Here is a 21,772-nt window from a genome sequence, read left to right on the forward strand (position 1 = left end):
AGGTGGATCTTTCCCTAGGCTAAAATGGGGGGGAAAAAAAAGGCAAACCCAACAAATTGTAGTGCTCTTTAATGTAGAGTGAAGCTGAGAGTTATCTACACACATCCTCTCATAGACAGCTTACCTTCACTGCAGGTGTCCAAGATGTTCTTGGTCTGTGGCTCTGTACTAAGCTCCTACCCCTGTAGCTCTGGGCCTGCAGCTCGGGCTCGTTCCCCCTCCTCAGAGCAGGCAAAATTCAAAAATACCGATTTCTATGCCAGGAACACCAGAAAAGGAAAACCTCACTTCTTTCAACATCTCAGAAGAACATGTAAGAATGTGGAGTGGAAAGACCCTACCACCTGACAATGATGCTTTTTTCCCCCCTCATGAACAAGTAATAATTAAAAGCTAAAAGTTCCAGTGGGGTTTTTTTGATGCTTAGAATTCTGCTAGCGTTCAAATGATCTGTGGCATGTTAGATGGCCTGATGGAGAAGATGGGCATTGTTCTAATTTGTTGGTGGGAATGTAGAGAGAGGAAAGGGAAGCAATGATGCTGCAAAAGAGACTTCCTTCTCTCTTCACAGAAATTAAAAGTTAAAGATTCACAGAAGTCTTCTGGCAGATGATATCCTAAGAAACTAGAAGACAGGAGTGATATCTTTGTCACTAATTTTTTCTGACTTTTGCAAGAGCCGTAACCTTCCCATGTCTCCATTCCCTGTCTGTAGATGATGAGTCTATGGTTTTCTCAGTTCATAATGAAACCATCAGGCTCCAGTGTGGCATTCACGTGATGGTTGACAAGATAGAGGAGGCCACAGGAGGAGCTGGTGGGAAAAGCCTGACAGGAGGACAATGGGGGGAAGGGAAGAAATGGGATTGTGTCATGGAAAATGGGAAATAGGTTGATCTCTTTTGCAGAGCAAGATGGAAGATGAAAACTTAATTTCTAATGGAGGAACATGGGAAGCAGATTGGCTCGCTGAAAGATCTTTGGACAGTTGGAGTGAAAATTGTGATGCGCTTGTAAAGCCTAGTGGTGAAAAATCTTTTCTGCTGTGTGTGGTTAAAATGATGTAGGCAGAGGAGGCTTCGACTGCAGAGCCAAACAGGATGGAAACAGGATATGTTCCTTTAGTAGGTCAATTAGCATTAGCTTTCAAAAATCTAAAGAAGTTTGGAGTACTTGGCATCCTTTTTTATCAGTTGTTTGGCACGTGTGTGTTAAGGAGCAGACTGAACTTCCATCATTGCCGAGGGTGAGATGGGAAAGTAATCAGCGTATAACTCACTGTTGCTTTAACTGTTTTCTGCCTTGTTCCAGCTGTGTTTGTGACTGATGGGGGATTTCTGGGAAAGAAGTGATGACTGTTCATATGAATGTTTCTTAAATATAATTCCAGTATAACTCTGCTTCCCGTGCCGTGCAGAAACTCTGCAGTTTTGTAGGAAAGGTGGAGCTCTAAGAGCAGTCATGGAAATGCTCTGCAGTGTAGAATACGTTTTTTCTTAAATCAAGTTAGGAACATGTCTGATTATTGTACCGCGATGCAGAAGGGATTCTGCAGGGCCCGGGAGGGGGTGGATCCAGTTCCCGACTGCAACAACGAACACCACCAGCTGCTGCCCCTGACTTGGGAAACATATTTTAGGAAGTCTCACGGCTGCAGCACAGGACTGTAATTTTGCTTTGTGACTCATGCTGAGATATAGTCCCTGCGTGTCTTTTTGTCTGGGCACCTAATAAAGCTCAGGCCACACCTGTTTATGGATGCAGCAAAATGGCAGGGAGTTTATTTTTATACCATTGATTCTGATGAATGTCACTTATAATCAACACCTCCATGAGGAACTGGCTTGTGTGCAGAAATGCTCTTTAATTGAAGGGTACACATCAGCAGCACAATGTGGTCCCAGTGTGTTTATCTCATGAAAGCCAGAACCATTACAGTTATAGAATATCAAATGCTTTGAATGGATCATATTTATTTTATGATTCCTGTGATCATATATATCTTTTGATGATTTTCAAGATCATTCTTGTTTGTAAAAAGCGGAATGTGGTCACTTTGGAATGAGATAATTAATTCTGTGACAGGGCCAGATGATGATTTTGGGAAGCGTTCCTGTCCTACAGAACATACAGGTCACCATGCTTTTCTGATGAGACAGAAAAATGACTTGCAAGAAGCTGTTAGGTTAATTACTCTTTAGAAAAGGGGGTTGAATTCTAAGAAGTGTGCAGCACTCTGTTGATAGAATGATGGTTGCTGACAGATTAAAACAACAAAAATATTTTGGAAATTATCTCTCTCCGCTCCGTTTTTTAAACAGCACAACAAATTGGACCTGTGAATTTTCACAGTGGCTTTTGAGCTGGCAAGATTCAAATGTGCATCAAATGAAACTGCATTTTAATGCATCAGTTTGAACTAAAAGTGAAAGAACAATTTTAAAAAACAGTGATAGAGACCTATGGGGTGGTCACCTACTTTTTTTCACAGACTGTGACATGGAGCTTAGAGGATGCTTGCCATCTGTTTTGCCCAGAGCACCTTATTTTCAAACTGAACTATATTCAGTTGGATCAGAAGCACTGCCTATTTTTACTGCCCAGTGCTAACAAATTCATCTTCAGACGTCTGTGTACTCAATTATTGTTGTCAACATTTTTGTCTAAACATTTTGGTTTGGTTTTTTGGCAGAACACAGTTTTTCCCCCACACACCCCACAGCATTAGAGGTACACGCAGTGCTCACAGCACATGCGGTATGTGCATGCTGCACATTGTGGCCAACATAGAGCTTATGGTCATCAATCATTCGATTGTTCTTTAAACACTGTTTTAACAGGCATTCGTTGTATAAATGGATCAGGTTATTGACCTTTGCCAGCAATTGCTTGCTACATGTCATCATGGCTTAATGACATTATCAAGGAACATATTCTGTATTGTAGATACTTTAAAGGGTTCGTGCATTGTTTCTCACTAGGACACATGGCTGGCTAAAGTATCTTGAATTAGAAAGTTATTTGATGTCATTATTAAAATATGCAGAGCATTTCCAGCTACTTAGAGAATAGGAGAGTGAAATACTTCTCTTTTCTACAAAAGCAAACCCCAGGAAGAAGAGTTATTTGTCATATTGGAATACTTGTTTTGAAATCCTGCTGCTTTTCTCCTTTACAAATTAATGTTCTACCTAGAATGAAGTGGTCCAGTCCTGAATATCCTGTGGAAATTGTTTGACTGGTCTGCAGAGCTCCAGCTGCAACTCCTCCATTTCTAGGAATACTGTAGATCTAATTGGCACTATTAAATCATTACAGCACATAATAGATGGAAGTTCTGAGTAAATCAACTATGTTTTTAATGAAGATAAGAGTTTTTAAATTAGAATGGATATAGCATTCTTTATTTATTTGTATGGAGTGGGAAGGTTGTTAAACTGTAATGGCTGGTTCAATTTAAATGAGGGAAAATAGCCAGTGTTCTATAAATTTTCTTTTCTGGTTAAAATTTAAGGTGGTACTGACTCTTCAAATCCCAAATTGTGAAATTGAGCTATTCAGCTGACTATTTGTAAGTTTTTCCAGTATATAGATCTACTGTGGTTTCAGTGGCTCCTCATACCACAATCTTAAATCTGATTTTCTGTTCACAGGAAAACATACACATATCACATAAATTACACAGTCTTAGAATCCTATTTTTTCCTTATTTGATGCATTGAAGCTTGGATTCTACATGAATCAGAGAGAGAGAGTTCTTAAAAGCTTTAAAATGGGTATTAATCAATAAATTTTCATGCCATTGCTAGAAAATAATTAAGTAGCATTACTTTCACTTTTTAGTGGAGAAAGACTCTTAGAAGCATTGGTAGCCTGCAGAATAGATATGGCCAAAATGCAAATGTAACCCTGTTGTTCTGTTGTCATTCCTCTTTTAATCCAGAAAGACTTTTTTTATACAATGTAAAGATCTTGCTGCTGTATTACTCCATTACATATTAGTCTTTGATTTTATTCTACTGGTAGTTTGAGATCCTGTTCTTCAGTATCCCAGATTTCTCTCCCTACATTGTGTTTTGCTCATTAGTATATTCCAGTCAGTTCTTTAACTTTTGTCTTGTTTTGCTTACCATTGAGATAGCAAAATATCTTCTCATGTAATTTAATTTTAATGGTGCTTATTACCAGGTTTTCCTGATGCTTAATTAACAGTTTTCCAGTGAAAAACTGGAATATAAAGCACAAGGGATTGTCTTGAAGAAAAGTAGGATTAACGTTGGAAGTAGTGAATTCTTACCCTTCTGACTTCATGTGGCTTTTAGTTAGTTACATCATTCTTTTGTCAGCTTCTGAGCTGAAAAAAATGGCAAGAAGGCTTTTTACTCCTGGGTATATTTGTGGTGATCTCTGTATTAATAGCTACTCTACATTTTCGTAGATTTTAAAATTTGGAAGGAAAACAATAATTATTTGTCCAGGCATTCAGCATTGAGGCTGTAGAAATTCAACAGTTAATTCTGGAATAGAGAAAGTATTCCTACACAACTGTAAACCAAGTATAACTTCAAGAAAGTAGGAGCAACAAGCAGGTATAAAACTGGTGCAGGGGGGGAGAATCAGGACATAAAAGCACTATTTGAGAGTTTCTTCTAAGTAAATCTCCTCACAGCAGTCTCCATTCTTTTTTGCCAGGGTTACATTTGATTTCTGGCTTTGACAGCTCACTGTTGGCAATAGGTTTCATAAATGTCTAATCCAGTTGGATTGTTCTGTCTTCACATTTCCTTCCTACATCAAGAGTGTATACTATTACCAAAAAAAAAAAAAGAGAGAGAGAAAGAAGGAGAGAGAAAGCTGGCTGCTTCTATTATGGGATTTAAGATAAAACAGAAAATATAATCTTAATAATTAAAGCCATGAAGGCTGTGGTAGTTTTGTTTTATTTTGTTTTGGGGGCGGGGCGAGAGAAAGCAAAAGCTCACAACGCATCCTTAACATTGTCAAGATAGATTCAAAGCTGTGATTTCAGCACCAAGACCTAACAAACATCGCATACAAAGTGCAATAAATGCAGTATTCATAAATGTATATGCTCTTTGTGACTTCATGTCAGCAGGGTTCTGTAGACCCTCGTTTGTATCAAATAAACTTCAAATGAAAAAGAATACGTGCCAGCCAGGGACAAGTATCACTTTGAATTGTTCCTTGTGTATCATGGCTGAAATGGGAAACATGGCTGGCTTCCTGTTCGTCAAGAGTGAAAAACAGGCATATTTTCTGTAATTATTAGTAATGGTATCAATTTAATAAATTATTCACTCATAACAATGTGATTTACATTCTATTTGCTGAGAGCTTGTGGGGGATAGAGTTTGTTTTAGGAAGGTAAAATCTGACAGTAATGCAGTGTACGTTGCAAATCCCTCTGTCACACCTGCACTGCAACAGTGAAGACAAGTGGTGATAACTCATTTCTTACAGTACGTTCCTTGTCCGTGATGGAGAATGCCCACATGTGCTTGCTAGATTTTGTGCTATTACTTATGCATTCTGGGACTAGACATTTAGAAATTCATCTAACACAAAGATTCGTGGTTGTGGCTGAGGTTTCCGTGAACTTCAGAAGAAACTATGATTGCATGGTATATTGATGGACAAGAGAAGCCGTATCAGAGATTGCAGGATGTCATGGTTTAGCCCCAGCCAGCAACTAAGCACCACACAGCTGCTCGCTCATTCCTCACTCCCCCAGTGGGACGGGGGAGAGAATTGGGAAGAAACTCGTGGGTTGAGATAAAAACAGTTTAATAGGACAGCAAGAGAGGAGGAAACAACGATAACAACAATAATAATAACGACAAAGGAATGTACAAGACCAAGTGATGCCCAATACAGCAATTGCTCACCACCCGGCGATCGACAGCCCATCCCTGAGCAGCGATTTCTGTCCCCCCCCGGCTAACTCCAGTTTATGTACTGGGCATGACGTTGTATGGTAGGGAATATCCCTTTGGCCAGCCTGGGTCAGCTGTCCTGGCTGTGTCCCCTCCCAGCTTCCCGTGCACCCCAAGCCTGCTCGCTGGCAGCCCAGCATGAGAAGCTGGACTGTCCTTGACTGTTTAGCAACACCTCAAAACATCAGCACGTTATCAACATTTTCTCATCCCAAGTCCAAATCACAGCCTCACACTGGCTTCTGTGAAGAAAAACAGCTCTATCCTGGCTGAAACCAGGACACAGGAGCATGATGAGGCGATGAGATGTTTATGTTCAGCTCCTCTCAATCATGGCGACATGGAAGAAAGCGCAGAAATGCTTGAGTAAAAATTTAATAAGTGAATGATATCTGAGATGACTAAGGAGGTAATATGGTGATACCAAATGGGAGAAGTGAGACCATGAAGGGATTGGCTATGGAAAAGATGTAGCTATTGTTTAATGTACTGAACTGGGGAGAGGCAATGGCATGACTAGAAAGATAAAGAAAAACAGTATGATGCTAAAAAAATGGTGTTTGTAGCAGTATTCTGCATTCCTGTAGGTAGGTACATAGATTTTTGTCAAGGATAGAGAAAAGAGTTTAATATAAAAAAAGGGTGAGAGCCTAGAAGAGAGTTTTAAGAAGGTGAATGGATGGGACCAGTCTGTTTCGTATTGATGCCATGCAGAAAGAATCAGGCAGCTTCCCCAAAAATGAAGGCTGGAAAAGAACTGAGGAAAAAAAATATGTTGAAGCTGGGTGGAAAAGAAGATGATCATGCTGCATATTATGAGAGTAGACAGAGTGGAGACATGTTGAAGGGATGAGGAACTGCTGTGTTGCGTTGTATTTGAGTTGAAGGCTAAGCAGTGAGGGAGATGGGAGGGGAAATGGCAGTGTAGCAGAGGGAAATCTGTCACTTATTAAATAGTAGCTGAGTTTGCGCATGAGATTCTCCAGGCGTAAATAAACTGCAGATCTGTGGGGAGGTAGGGAACCAAAACCAGAGCCTTACACAGCCCTCATGGTGCAAAAGGAGGCGGAGGTTTCAAGAGGGAAACCGTGACCAGTTGTGTCAAAGGCACATGTGAGCTCTCATCATCTACCACCAGCTCCTCATCTGGGAAGCTTCCCCGTCCCTCCATCCATCCTTGTGTTAAGCAGAGGAGCTGGCTCTCACCATGTCAGTAGAAGCAAGCCAACACTCTGTTTTGGGGAGGGATTGTTTGCAAAATGCTATTTATCTCCTATGTTGTCTCTGGGATATTTGGTTTCTAAGAGGAATCCCCACATGCACCCAAGGTTGACGTGATAGTTGGTAGTTGAATGGGAGGCACCAAAAAGTTCTGATTATTTGCTGTACGATGTCCTGAAAACAGAAGCTAAGCAGTTTGTGGGCACTTGCTTGTTTTAGTGGAATTCTAGTAGAAACTTTATTTAACCCTGTTTTACAGATAGAGTAAATAGGATAAAAGAAATAAGATGACTTGCCAAAAAATCAAACAGATCTATGGTCAGCTCATAGTCCCTTGCTTGTAAGTACTGTTTTATTTCTTTGTGATTCAAAAGCAATTAAGTCAATAAAAAGACATAAAATAAAAATAAAACCCATCATGTGGTGTGAAAGAGGTTGAGGCTTTCCTCCTTGATAATACATTAAAAAATTACTAAATTTTTCTTTTTCCTTAAGTAGGAATAATACTTAATTGTCATTTAAACTGATTCTTCAAAATCCCACAGTTTTACCCACAATAATCCAAGAACATTTAATAAGTCTTAAAATATTCATAACACACGGAGATCATTACTCTTGAGACCTTTGTACAAAGCAGTGAAGTGTGTTAGACATATGGCAGAAACCTCTTCATTTCTTATTTCTTGCTATGATTATATGAAAGAAAGGAAAATTCTCTGTTCTTTTCCCCATTGCAATCTGCATGCCATTGTTTTATCTGTTGTGGGTTGAAGTCATCTCATACACATGTTCGCTGAAGAACATGGAGTTAATCAGGCTTGAATATAGCTCAGTAAATATAAGCACAATAATGGTAAATTGCTGTTTTGTTTCGGTTTTCTGTACAGTATTTCAGATAACAAAAAACAGGAAATAATTTATTTCTATATCCCACATGACATTAACAGCCCAAACTGTGTTTCATGACAGATGCTGGTACCTAGTTTTTATATCATTGGTAATTATCTAAAGCAGCTAATTGCTGTGGCATTGAGTATTATGAAAAAAGTAAACAATTGATATGTCTTGCATTGAAAATGTATCATAAATATTAGAAGTCCTTGTCACAGTTCTAACTGTATGTAGAGAGGATGAACAATTTTGTTTTAATTGTATTGCAGTGATTATCTAAAGTCAAGTGGAACCTCCATGCATTCTATCTTAAAATAAAACTGTCGTTGCATTATATCTTAAAATAATACTGTCGTTACAGTCTATGGTCATAATCCCGACATCTCTCGTCTCAAAATGACAGAATAATGAGTAGAAGTTAAAATGTCCTCTGCTTTCAAGTCATCATGGTTGTCATTTGATTAAATAATAGTGCATTCTGTTTGATGTCGTGGCTTTATTATTCAGAAGCACTTCAGTATATGTGTCCTACCTTTGTATTATGTGCTCCTGGCAACCAGGTATCCATATAGGTTCTTATTTACACACCTGCAACGGCTACACTGTATGTTTAGCTCGCATGTGTGCTACTTGAATATGGAATTTTAATTATTCCTCTTAATTATGGTGCATTCACCGAAAAGAGGGAAATCATTGGTCAGGTACAAAAAGAAACTGCTTAGTATTTGAAGGAATTTGATAATTTTGTTGTAGTTCGTAGCTTGGCAGGTGGTAATAATGCTATGCCAGCACTGTCAAAATATGAAAATTAAAGTGACGATGGGTTTTAATGAAATCCATTTGACAAATATAATTAAGGTGTTTTAATATGAAGCCCTGTAATAAAGACTACCGGTGGACTCCCTGAGGTCCTGACTAATTGTGTAGATTGCTTTTAAGCTTTGAATAGTTTTATTGGATAATGAACTGTTAAGAAGTGTTAGATCTTTCTTAAGCAGAATTTGGTTTGAAAAAGAAGAGGAGAGACAGGCCTGAGGTGTGGCATTTTAAACATAATTAGAAGAGAGATTTAAGTTAACATCTTTGATCTTGCTGTCAGTTTTTGATTAGAGCTGTAAATGCTTTAATCAAGTGCAGTGTAGTCATTACATTTCTAACTGTTTTTAAACTGCGAAATTACTGAGACACTGACATAGGTTTAGCACTTCTTGAGAATTTCCAGCAAAGTTATGTTTGTAAACTGGGTGTTTGTGTTAAAATGTCATACTGCAATAATTTACCAATTCAGTAGATCATGGGATAATTATATGTTGATGCTGAAATAATCTAGAAATCCTTTATGAGATTAAATGTAATGTCTGATAGTTGAGGAGAGTGTGCCCCTTCAGATTCCATTTTAAAAATAATTTCTAATATTGTTTTTCAATTAAAATTATATTCAAACTAGTAGTTATAATGAAAATGAATATATAAGAAGCTAAGTGCAGTATTTAAATTACTTCCATAGGGATACAATCCTTTTAGTGATACATACCGTGTTCTGCCAACGTGGATTCCTTCACACCCATTTTAGCGATGGGGAAACAGGCACAAATATTTACCGCAGTGGCTGAGCCAGTGATAAGATTGTGTTCTCTTGAATCCCTATCTTGCAACATTAAAGACTGCTTGAAGAAATTTCAGAAAGATCAATTTATTTATTTTTTTAGTGGCATCCAAAACAGTAATAAAATGTGAAAATGGCCATGGGCACAGGTATGTAACATCAGTGGATGGTGGTACCTGCCCACAGGTGGCATGCCTTTCATTTCAAATACAGAACTCAGCAGTCTGGGGTCCTTTCCCAGATCTGACTTTGCCCCCACTGTGTTCTTGATCTTTGAGCATGACAGAAAATCCAGATACTTGTCTCTACTGTGTCGGGCTAGGGGCTGCTGGGCATACTGTTTTGCTTGTGTTGGTCCTCTAGAAATGTGGAAAAAAGCTACAGCAAAGAAAAATGTACTTAATTTGTTCTGTCTGCAGCGTACAGAACATTCACACAAATAAATGTTAACAGTGGCCTGCCAGCAAGTCCTACGAAATTGTTAATTACATCCCACAGCAGACCACCTGATGCCTTTGGCAGCATGTCCTGCACGCTAACATGTCCGAGGGCTGGCAGACCACGAGAGAGGGGAGGTGTGGTCCAAACCTAGGACAACCTCACAGACACTGTTCAGCTGCTGGTGCTTATTCGCGGCATCTCCAGCACACGTATCTCTGCTGACTGCAATTCAGGTAACACCCAACAGAGAGAAGCAGTCTCTCTGGTAGCCTTGACCCAAATCATCAGGGACTCAAAGACCATGCCCAGGAGCTGGGATGGCACATGGAGCGATGCAGGCAGCTGCTTTGGGAGAATCCAAGAAAAATCTTCTGCCCCGTGCAAGTAAGCTGCTCTGTTCTGGATCAGTTTGGTTTTAGAAGTCTCCAGGGTCTCCAGGTTTGTCCCCAATTAAACCATACAGCAGTAATCTAATGTGGAGATGCCAAAAGCATCGATAAACGTTGCTGAATTCCTCCATCAGAAGAAATCACACTTTTCATCTTAGACACTTACTGAAAAATCACTTTTTGCAACAATTTTTCCTTGCAGGGATGCCTTAGAAACAAATCGTGTCTACATGCAGAAAAGGTCCCATGCAAGTCTATCTCTTAAACACCATCTGAAGAGCTTAACTTGATCCTTAAAATATGATTCTGCACTGAGGAGTGCTGTAAAAATGTATGATGGGAAAGTCTTTATTTCTACCTCAGCAATTTCCAGAAGAAATACATTTGTTTGACAAGTACAAGAGCAGAGACTTTTTAAATTTATTTTTTTATAAACATAGCTCTGCAAACTCAGCCTGGATTTTAAAATCAGTCTGGATTCTTTCCTTCTTGTATACCTCCTGATAACAGTGATTTGCCAGGCCATCAGGTATTTTTCATCGTTCCTTCTGTTCCTTTACAGTGGGTTTATTGAGGTAGTGGTTTACTTAGCATTGCTCTGTGTGTAATCGAAGGCAACATTGCAGATGAAAATAACTAGCACTTAGCTCATGTGTGTGAAAAAGGAGCAAAATCCATAGCTGCCTTGGTCCTGCAGGGCAAAAATAAAATTATAAACAAAGGAAAAATGGCTTCGGATGGGAAGGTGTAAGTGGAGGAAGGCAGGAGAACTGTGCTGTGTAAGCAGCACAGAAATGGTTACGTTGAAGTTTTTCCTTCGGGTGCAGGTTTTTAAATTACTGTATATTTCATGTGAACACAGATTCTAATTAGTGGGTATAAATATCATTATGTATAAAACCAGGATTCAAAATGTAATAAAATTTGCAAACTACTAAACTTTATCACCAAACAGATCATAGAATCATGGGATCATTTAGGTTGGAAAAGACCTTTAAGATCGTGGAGTCCAACTGTTAAAAATACAGCTAAGTGAGCATTTCCTAGAGATCCCTCCAGAGGCCAGAATACAATTCTGGGGCAGAGCTGGGACTTGAATCACAGCCAGCCCAATAAGCTATGGACTGTCCCTTTCCTCTGCTCCTTGTCCCTCCGTCTCCAAGTAGCTGCTTCAGATCTTCCGAGTCCTGACAGCAGAAACATCGTTCTCTGCGAGCAAAACCAGTATCGCAACAAAACTTGTGTGTATTAGACATCATTTGTTTTTCTAGTTGTATATTACCCACTGAATAAAATAACATTGTCCTGAAAGCATTTTTCCCTCTCCAAATTGCCACTTCTTTGGAGAGAGATTACGTTTTCACGGGAAAATGAAGCTTCATGAATAATTTTGAATTCTTTTTGCCTCCTTTTGTACCTTAACTTTTAAAAGATTTTTTTAGGTTTGGTAGAAACCTTGAACAATAACTTTCCTCAGCAACCCCTTTATTATTATTTTTTAAACCTCAGTAATGTCAGCCTCCAACTTTGCAATAGAGTTCTTTTATATGGCATTTAGATTTTGTGAGATTTAGTTGGTGGAAAAATGGGAAACGTTGAAAGGATGAGCTAAGTAATGTTTCCTCAGCCTATCTCAAGCAAGCTGTTGTGTTAGAGTGTTGCCATGTTTGTAATTTATGCCTCTTAAACCTTTGTTTTATCATCTATTACTGACTTCCAGGCTCCTGTTTGCACTTACTCTCTGTAACAAGCATTTCATTTTATATGGAGAAGAAATGGTTTCAGTTAGTTTTACTGTACCCAAAAAGGAGAATGGGATTTGCAAATGATAAATGGGGAAGTTGACTAGCTAACTAATAAAGATTTGTCTTAATCAAGTATGATTTGTCAGAACAGGAGCGCACTGGGGTCAGGGCACACGCAATGAATAATACAGCATTCACTGGAGAAAAGGACCAGGCAAAAGTCCTCATAAATATGCTGCGATTACCCGTTGCTAATTCGTATTCAAAGAATGAGTTGCACTGAAGCCAACTTCGAGGTTGCTGAGCTGTTCACCTGCTTTGTGGGCTTCTGATGTTTAGGAAAGTTTTTTCTAGATAGATAGATAGATAGATATGCTGTTTTCAGAATGCTTTATTTTTGCAGACTGCTACACTTTTTGGTCAATGATTTTAAGCATTATTTATTAATTATCCTCTAGGTATGTTTTATTTTTCTAATGTCTGGACACTATTTTATTTCTATTTTTTGTTATTTAAATATGAATGTGAATACAGCAGGAGATAGTTCCATTCACATTTAAAATGAACCGCTGAACAGTGCAAGAAACGTTAAAACACTCTTTAGCTCCATGGAAGTATTAAAGATCAAACAAGCATAGACTTTTTGCCTTGTGTTGCCAGGTTTCCTGACTTTCTAATCGGTCTGTGGATTCAGGATAAACCTGGTACATCAGGTTATGGGGGGAAACCTGAACAAACCCAGATCTCATTTTTTGCGGCTGTGGCTTTGTTTTCATCTGTCGATACTGCTTTTTGCTTCAAGGAGCAATTTCTCAGGTTGAAACAGTTGAAGGATATACTCTTCTCATAGGTTTTTCTGATGTCCAGAAGCTGAGATACTGCAAAGAACCTTGTTCCTATTGATAAGTTTTAGCTAAATAAATGGGTCATGAAGAATCAGTTTAAAGAATAAAATTGTTCCAGTGGTTATGGTTATAACTAGCAGACTTTGTTCTTGATCTTTGCACTGTTTAAATGTCATATGCTGCCATTTTGTGTAGTTAAATAAGTTTTTGAAAAAAAAATCTCTTGCTCCATGCTTCCATTTTAAAACACCTTTCAACATTTCAAAATGTTTTCTTCTCTTTTGAAAACCTGCGTTTTCTGTTTACTGGTTGGCTGATTGTCTCATCTATTTTGTGCTCAACCCTGTGTCTTGAAGTGCATCTATTGCTTTAAGAGTAAATCAGCTATAGAGGTAGGGCCAACTTTATGAGCCTCGAGCTGATGAATGCAGGAGTCTAAGTTGCCAACTCTCTGCCTACACATTTTAAGTCTTTGAAATAACCAGTACTGCAGGGTCCAAAGCAATTATTTGCACTGCTTTGAGTTTATAGCAAAGTTGGTAGATGGTGGAGCATTTTTTATTAAATTATGACCATGAATCCAGCCTTAGATGAACCAGAGATCACTGTTGTGTCATCTCAGAGCTGTTTGGAGTCATAGGTTTAATTAAGTGATGGTTTGTGGCTCGAGTTTTAGAGGATATGTTTCTACAACTTAATTTAGATGCAGTCAGGGTTGTTAATACTCTCCCCTACTAAAATCACTTCAGAAAAGTTCAGGATTGGCAGTACTGTAATGAAGCAGCATCCGTTCCCTGCCCCAAGCTCAGAGCGAGCAGGGACTTCTTCCGTCCTGACAGCATTTAAAAAAGGAGGAAAAGAAGATACTGAGGGTTGGTTCCCAACTTCACTTACATAAGTGATTGAAGTGGGGGTAGCAAGTTGTTTATTTATTGATGCACTAAGCAAGCATTTCTTTTGTCTTAGAACTTATTTGAAGGAAGGGGGCGAAGAAGATGCGACAGGAGGAATTTGGAGCAGATGAGCATTGCCGAGCTGGCGCATGGCTAGAACAATGGCTGGACTTCAATGTAGACAAGCGCTCAGGAGAATCAAAGTCTGCCACCTCCTGTGAATGTTGCTGTGAGGATGTTAGTAAGGGAGCTCAGATAGATGGGTGATGGGACTAGACAGAAAAAAAATGCATCAGTTAGTGAGAAATGAGTAGTTTTATACCAGCAGATTGATGTAAGTTGGGATTTCAGAGAAGGTATGAAACCTTAGAAAAAGAAAAGGCTACTGGAGGTGAAGTTAGTAGGTCTGACTATATATAATCTTTGTCCTTTCTTTTTCCTATTTTCTTCTCATTCATCTGCCTTTTTTTTCATGGGGAAGGACAGAGTACACCTGGACCGTGGGAGGTGTTGGTTATTAAATGCTCCCAGTTTGTTCTTAAAGGCATGTGGCATCTTCCTCAAATACCTTTTTTTCCTCATTTTGAACAAAGCACAAAGCCTGAATTCTGATTAGGTGTTTTTCTTTCTGGTTTCCCTGACCTGTGTATCAACAGACCCCTTTTGCTGTTTGCCAATGAAAATAATTTCATGAACATCCATTATAGCTTATAGGGACCTTTTTCATTTGAAAAAAGGTTTTTATTTTAAGTTTGGTGGACATCTTGGACTTTGGAGGATTGGGAGGTATTTTTAAGTGTTTTTTGCTTTCACAGTAAAACTGGGCAACTTCTTTTATCCTCTCTTGCAACTGAACTTGTGACAGCTCTGGAAGTGTTGGATGTCCTCAGTGTATGCTGTTGACTGTCAGTACTTTTTCTACCAGTACGGCATTTGCTTCTGCTGAAGAGGCCAACTAGTCCCTATAGCATGTAGCTAGCTTTTATTTTGTGAAGCGACCACTTAACAGCCTGCAAATTAACTTCTCTGTGGCAGATTCTTGAGGCATTTGAGCATCAACTCTACTGTTTCACTCTTCTGTTAATGCTCTACAGATTGTCTCTCCATTGGCTTATAGTCATTATATTATCCATTATATTCATTTATCTGTATTAACCTGTACTTGTCATTTAATAATTTTAATGATCTAAATCCTTCTGTCTCTAATTTTATTGGCTGTTCAATGTAAATATATATCAACTGTGAACCTCTAAGTTTATAAGACTTTTATCTGTGTCCCTACACTTAAAGATACGTCATCGCTTGCTTTATTAACTTTCTGCTGTCAGAAGCATAAAGCATTTGACGCAGCCCTGAATTCTTCTAATTCCTGCAACATGTATTTTCCAAGTTTGTAAATCTGCTTGCTGTCACCTCTATACAGCTAGCATTTAATGCTTTCTAGCTTTTTTTTTCCAAAAACTGCTATTGATGATTTATCTCTTTTAGTCTCCTAAAATCTAAACTTTTAACCTGTCCAAAGTGGAGTGGCTTTGGTTAAAAAAGTGTCCCAGCCTTGAATATGTTTACTGAGTTTCTGTCTGTGTCAGCGTAGTTCTTCTCCAAAATCTTCCATAAGCTTTTGCTACGTCTTCAGAGTACGAGATATCTCTGGGCAAAGACAACACAGAATTGAGCTCCCCAAATGGCATTATTTCGTAGTCAAGGCTGAGGATCTCAGAGTGGAAGCATTCTCCATTCCTATTCTCACAACACACGGGTTTTTTTGAGATTATTTCATGATTCTGTAGATCAGCCATCTTGATTTTTAACATGATCTTCCACTTTTCCCAGTGTAAATTAGTTTGTCTTTTCCCACATCTAATTACATAGCTCAGATGCCTGTATTGTACGTATTATGAGATTAGGCAAATCACACTTCCAGGCAACCTCCCCATGATTTGGTCATTTTTAAGCTTTTTTGACATTTTAAACCATATCAAAATATCTGCTGCCTCTTATGAAATGTTTTTATATATACACATGCACACGGGGTACACCTGGAGAGGAAGACTGCTGTATAAACCATGTTGGATTATTTTCTATTTCATATGAAAAGAATAATGAGGAATCTGTCTTCAAAATTCATAAAAATGCATGTTTATTTATCCAAAAGCCTGGAGAGGCTCATTCTGTATCATTCCTGTCTCTCGAGTAAATACGTTAGTCATTCTTAAGGAAAAATTTACTATTGACTTGAGTGATTAGAAAAAGCTCTTTCAAAATCAGTTTAGCTGATAAAGTAAATAAATGCTTAAATGGCTGGAGGCAAAAAAAAGGAAAAGATAAACCAGTCAAGCACAACTTATTTTGCATCCTTGATATGTGTGTAGGTATTAGAAATCAAGCTTTGTAGAACGTGTATTAAATAATTATGATTTGTACATTTAAATAAATACCGCATATAGGTTACAGGCAAATTCTAAAGTAAGGGCATATTCAGGAGTGTAAAGCATTGCTTGGAGTGATCATTGTCTTTTGGGTTTATCTCAGTGTAAAATTTGAAAACCATGTGCCAATTTTTGCACACATGAAGGGAGAAGTTGGGTTTGCATTTGTTGGGTTTTGGGGGGGGTTGTTTTTTCATCAGTTGGGGAAAGCGTCTTCATTCTTCTAATTAGGTTCAGTGTTTTAGGATAAGAAATGTTATATTTTATTTTGTATGACACAGTCTCATAGAACCAGGCACCATTTGTGTTGGACCCACAGCATAGCATTATTGAAGTGTTCAACACTGAAGAGGCTGATTACCCATACCTTGTTCAAAGACCTTTTAGGAGGAATACATTTAGAGCTGTGAATTTTAGCATTCATCCTTTAAGGCTGATGCTTGTTAATATTAAGTTATGTACTTTTTCAGAAATTATTTTTCTGTTCATCACAGCATTGTTTAAGACTGAGATAATTTCTATATCGAATTTTCCTGCCCTCTGTCAGTACATAGATAAAAATGATGTAAATTAATTCACCCTTCTGCTTCTCATAGTTTAGCTGTAATTTTTGAACATAATTTTATGCCTCCCTTTGGGAATTTCAGTTAGAAGAGGCAACACCATGCAGTCTTTTGTAGGGCTTGGGACTGCACTGTACTAAACATTGTACATACTGACTAAAAGGATGGGATAATCCCCAAATAATTGAGGTTGTTAAGATTCAACGGAAATAACACCATTACTGGCAACATGCAACACCCTTCAGTTTGTTTATTGGTCTTAATTCATGCATCTGCACTACAGTATATCTTAGAAACCTGACCTTTTCACATAACTGTAGTAGCATCGTCAATGGTTTGCATTATAAGTAGTCTGGAAAGATCTATACAGTGCTGTTGCACTAAAAGCATGAATCTGTCACATAGATGAAGGTTTTATCTGGCAGGAAAAAATCAGAGTCATGGGGAAACTTGAAAAATTACATCAAGCAGATAGCAATGATACCAAGCTTGTAATTATATGTACCGTGGGCTCATGTTACCTTTTTTCCAATCCCAGGTACCTTCAGTTGCAAACCAAGTGAGGAGACATGCCTTCATATCATTTATAAATCTGTATTTTCTGTATTTATTAATATTTTTGTTTTACTGTCTTGACCTTCCAAATAAAAATCACGTTTCACTGTCATCAGTGAATTTTCTGAGTAGAACAAGGATATGAAGAGGATCTGTGGATAAAGGTTTCAATTTATGTTTGCAAACTTATTGTGAGATTATGTTACCTCTGTTACGTCTCTTTGTTCAACTTATGTTGTTATTTTAGCCCAAAAAAGGCCAAAGATCATCAACTAAAGTGCATGTAGAGTAAAGCTGCTCCTGTAAAATTGATGATCTATCCAATTATTTATCTATAGAGGCTGCTGGGAAGAAAACGCAACTATCTCAGTTCTCAGACCCCTCTGCTAGGTTGAACTTCATGGCTGAAGGTTTAATCCCTAAGTGTCATATCAACAATTCATTCTGTGATATTCTGGCTGACATGCTCTCCTTCCTTATTTATTGATGTCTTCAGTCATCGACAATGAGAGGAAAATACACTATTCGTCAAAGTGACGGTGTTTTACCCTCACTTACAGTTGATGCTGCTGTCACATTGATGGTTGGAAAATAAACTCAATCATTATAAAAAGCTAAGAGTGTGAACTTGCCAGTGACAGGAAGAAGATGAAAAAAAAAAAAAACACCCCACAGTAACTTGCTTAAAATTGGTGTAATAAAAAGAGAGCCACTTCCTATAAAGATATTTTTGAGCTTTGTTTGTGAAATACCAAGCCAGTTTAGCCCTTTACTTTATGGTTATTCCTTTGAAGGAAAATCTGCTCCTCGCACTCCTTTATGTCTGTGCAAATAAGTATAATTTTTAGCAATATTTATTATTCCTCATGCTACTTGGTTAGTAATTTGTTGATTTTTTTTCCTCTCTTATTTTTAAAGGATTTTGCTTTGGTTTCTCTCTATCAGATTACACTGAATGCATGTATCTGTCTGTGCATTATAGTATTTTGAGTGCTTTGTTGAGGAATAAGCTCAGTATAGTTTCATCCAGTAAGTCCTTTGACATGCAGACATAGGCAAAGCTCTGTCTTGAATCACTTTCTTAGGCTACCATTTGTATAGCTATACAGCTTTTTTAACTCAATAACCACATATCTTACCACATTTCACCTTTGGGAGGCATTGTATATACAGCTAAAAGTAAAGAGCAGCGAGCCAAGGGGGACAAGATAGCATAATGAGGATGTCAATTTGTGGTCAGATATCTGAGGAAATATTTATCTTACTTGTACTGTATTTGGCAACAGATAGAGAAATATATAGGTAATGAATTTCCTTAGACTTTATCTGGCAGAGTGTGTACCCTGTGTTAAATGCATTTAGAAAAAAAATTGCTTGCCTCAAATTTTTAAAGTTTGAGGTGATTCTACTTTGGATTGTTTTCTGAAAACTGACTGTCTCTATTAAAAAAAAAAAAAAAGTTATGTTTGCTTTACCAACATATTGGTCCATTTTTAATGATTAATTTTCTTGAGGCTTCTCAGCGAATGACATTTTAAGATCCCACTCATTCACCAGAACAGAAGCAAGACATGCTTTTTGTTGTTTATGTTTTACTCAGTTTTGGTGCATATCTGTGGCAGGCTAGGTAAGGAGCCTAAATGAATATGCACAGAAATGCTGGTTGTCTCACACATGCTGTGTGTCCTGAGGCAAGCTACAGCTGCTTCAGCTGCTTGGGTCTGTTTCCCCAACTGTAAAATGGGAACGATTTAACTTCTTTTTCTCCTTCAGGGAAATACAGGGAGGGTTTCTTAACGTTTCTATAGAGCTTTGAAGATTAAAATCTCTTCTCTATACTTGCTGCTAATATTTCAGTGTAAGAGGTGCATTTGACTGAAGCTGTTTGAAGAGTAAAGTTTTGGCATCTTGTGTTGTCTTTGTACCATATCTTGAGGCCTCTCCACTATAATTTTGCAACCTTTGGTTCAGCATGAGCTGCGGAAGCAAACCACCCCTGGGTAAACAAACGGTGATGACAATAGATTAATGTATGTGTCTTCTCTTAAAAACATCAGGAGATCCATTACACCGTATCTCTGAGCTTGCCAGAAATAGTCCATGACAGAGCAAAATAGACACCAGTAACTGGGCTTAGCCTGAAATAGCCTTTTATTTAAGCATCAATGGTAAATGCTGAGAGGCACAGAGAATGGTTTTCTTCTAATGTGACTTCTCAGTGTCTATAGAGGTATAAGGATGGCTGGTGTTTTAGCAAATACTTCTTGACTTCTCTTCTAAGACAAGGAGTGGGCTTAAGGAGCACATGGGAATTATGAACACCCAGCACTTAGAGCAAGTCTGAAATTCTTCTTGCCTTTGTTTCACAGACCAAAGGTCAACGTCAATTCTCAGGGCCTAGACAACCTCGAGAGATTGCAAGGGGACAGCTTCTGGTTTGGTTGTTACTTCTTCAGTTTTACATTGCTTGAAAAACTTAAAATTTAGTATAATGATGTCTTCCTCTTTGCAGTTAGGAGGAGTGATTAGGCTACCACATCTATTAAATGCCATCGTTACAATCTAACCTGGCATTTTGAGGCCTTACAGTCACAAGCTACATTTTTCATGATTTGCATTTTGATTTTTTAATGCAGAGCAGATTGGACAGGAGATGCTGGAAAACCTCAGCCATGACAGAGAGAAGATCCAGCGTGCTCGGGAAAGGGTAAGTTTGATAACAATTGCTGGTCTTGGATTTTATTTGCTTTTGGCAAGTTCTCTGTGCATATAATCCAGTGTATTGATTAGTTTCATATAAATCAGTTGCTGCTGTGAGATGTAACCACCATCTGCAGCAAAGCACTCAGCAAATGTCTTATATGGGCCCGATCATGCAAAGCCACTCCTACGGGCAGTCACACTGAAGTCACCAAATCCCCTGTTGGAAGCAAACTTTCTGTCGCTACCGTCACAGATAAGTCAGTTTTCTGTGCTTTGAAGGATTTGTTAGTGTCCATTGCAATGGCTTCTTGGACTTTCTATGAAACAAAGTTCAGTATCATGATTTAGCTTCTAATAATTTATCCGCCTTGTAGCTGCAAATGCTAATAGTTGCCTCCTTAGGCAATTCTGTATGAAAGAACAGGGTAGTGGTTTCTTACACTGCTGCTCTGTCACTATAGTCAAGATAACCTATCTGTCTCATTTTTGTCTTATGTTGCCTCCGTAGGGATTATCTTTACTCTGTAGCGTTAATGAAGAGGCCCAGAAGCCCATCTCATTCAATGCATACAACTTCTCTGAGCTTCAGTCTAAGACATTTGCCTCCCTCGTTCTGATTTCCACTCACAGAACTACAATCAGATATTTCAGTTTTAAATAAAAACAAACTTACAGTTTGAAACTCTTCATGTTTTTTTTTCTGCCAGGAAGAAAAGGTGGGTTTTTAGCGTTCTCTTGGGAGGTAGCTAGAGATCTTCCAACTATGTGTGTACGTGTTTGTTTCTTTTTTTAACATTTCTTTCACTTATATTGTGGGGTTTTTATTACCATAAAAATATGAGGTCATCTTGCTTAGAGGAGTTTGTCAAACCTCTAAGATTCAGCTTCCCTTTCCTAACTACCAGTACTGCTTCTAGCTGTTGGGTAGAATCCTGCAGCAAGAGGGGAAAGTTAGGATCAAACATGTAACGGTAAAAAGGAGAGCGCTACTTTTCTGTGAGAAGGGAGAAGCCCCAAGTGTTAAATGCATCTTTATGAATAATAAAAGAGCAATGTAAAGCATACATTTGTACTTCAGATTCCCTTCTAGCGTAGATAAGGACTTGGCTTTTTAATGAGCCTTTTAAAAATTATTGTGACATTTTTTCTTCTGTTTCTCGTGTCAAACTGGGCTAAACTGCTTTTCTGGAGCTTGAATTGTCTAGATGAATCAGGAAAAAATGAGGGAATGGCCTCCCTGGAATATAATGCTCATCTTTGTTCCATCATAGCACATAATTACAGAGATCTGAGAGTCAGTGCAAGCCTTCCCACTGAATATGATATTGCTAAGAGCAAGTCTTGGTTGGTGTTATCCAGTCCCAGCTTCTACTTGGTATTTCCTTAGTATCTTCTACAAGAACAAGGAGGAAATTTATGCAGAAAGGTTATGTGTCATTGATTGCAACTACCGATTTCAGTAATAGACATTAAATCTGGTCGAAAATATTTACAGTATTGGGCTCCGGAATAGAAACGGGTTTTAATATTGCTGCTG

At 38.3% G+C, this 21,772-nt stretch overlaps 1 protein-coding gene across 2 annotated transcripts in view; it reads left to right on the forward strand.

Moving 5' to 3' along the window:
* The window catches only part of VTI1A (vesicle transport through interaction with t-SNAREs 1A), a gene marked incomplete at its 5' end in the record, with an annotated part of 274,237 nt that overhangs the window by 150,510 nt on the left and 101,955 nt on the right, over positions 1-21,772 (forward strand). For both annotated transcript variants that reach the window (XM_082002562.1, XM_082002563.1), the window contains one exon: positions 20,169-20,239. In XM_082002562.1, the coding sequence (XP_081858688.1) occupies positions 20,169-20,239 (71 nt within the window). The remainder of the gene's footprint in view (positions 1-20,168; positions 20,240-21,772) is intronic.

Source organism: Phaethon aethereus (assembly GCF_964289735.1).
Source record: "Phaethon aethereus genome assembly, chromosome: 7".
Lineage (NCBI taxonomy): Eukaryota > Metazoa > Chordata > Aves > Phaethontiformes > Phaethontidae > Phaethon > Phaethon aethereus.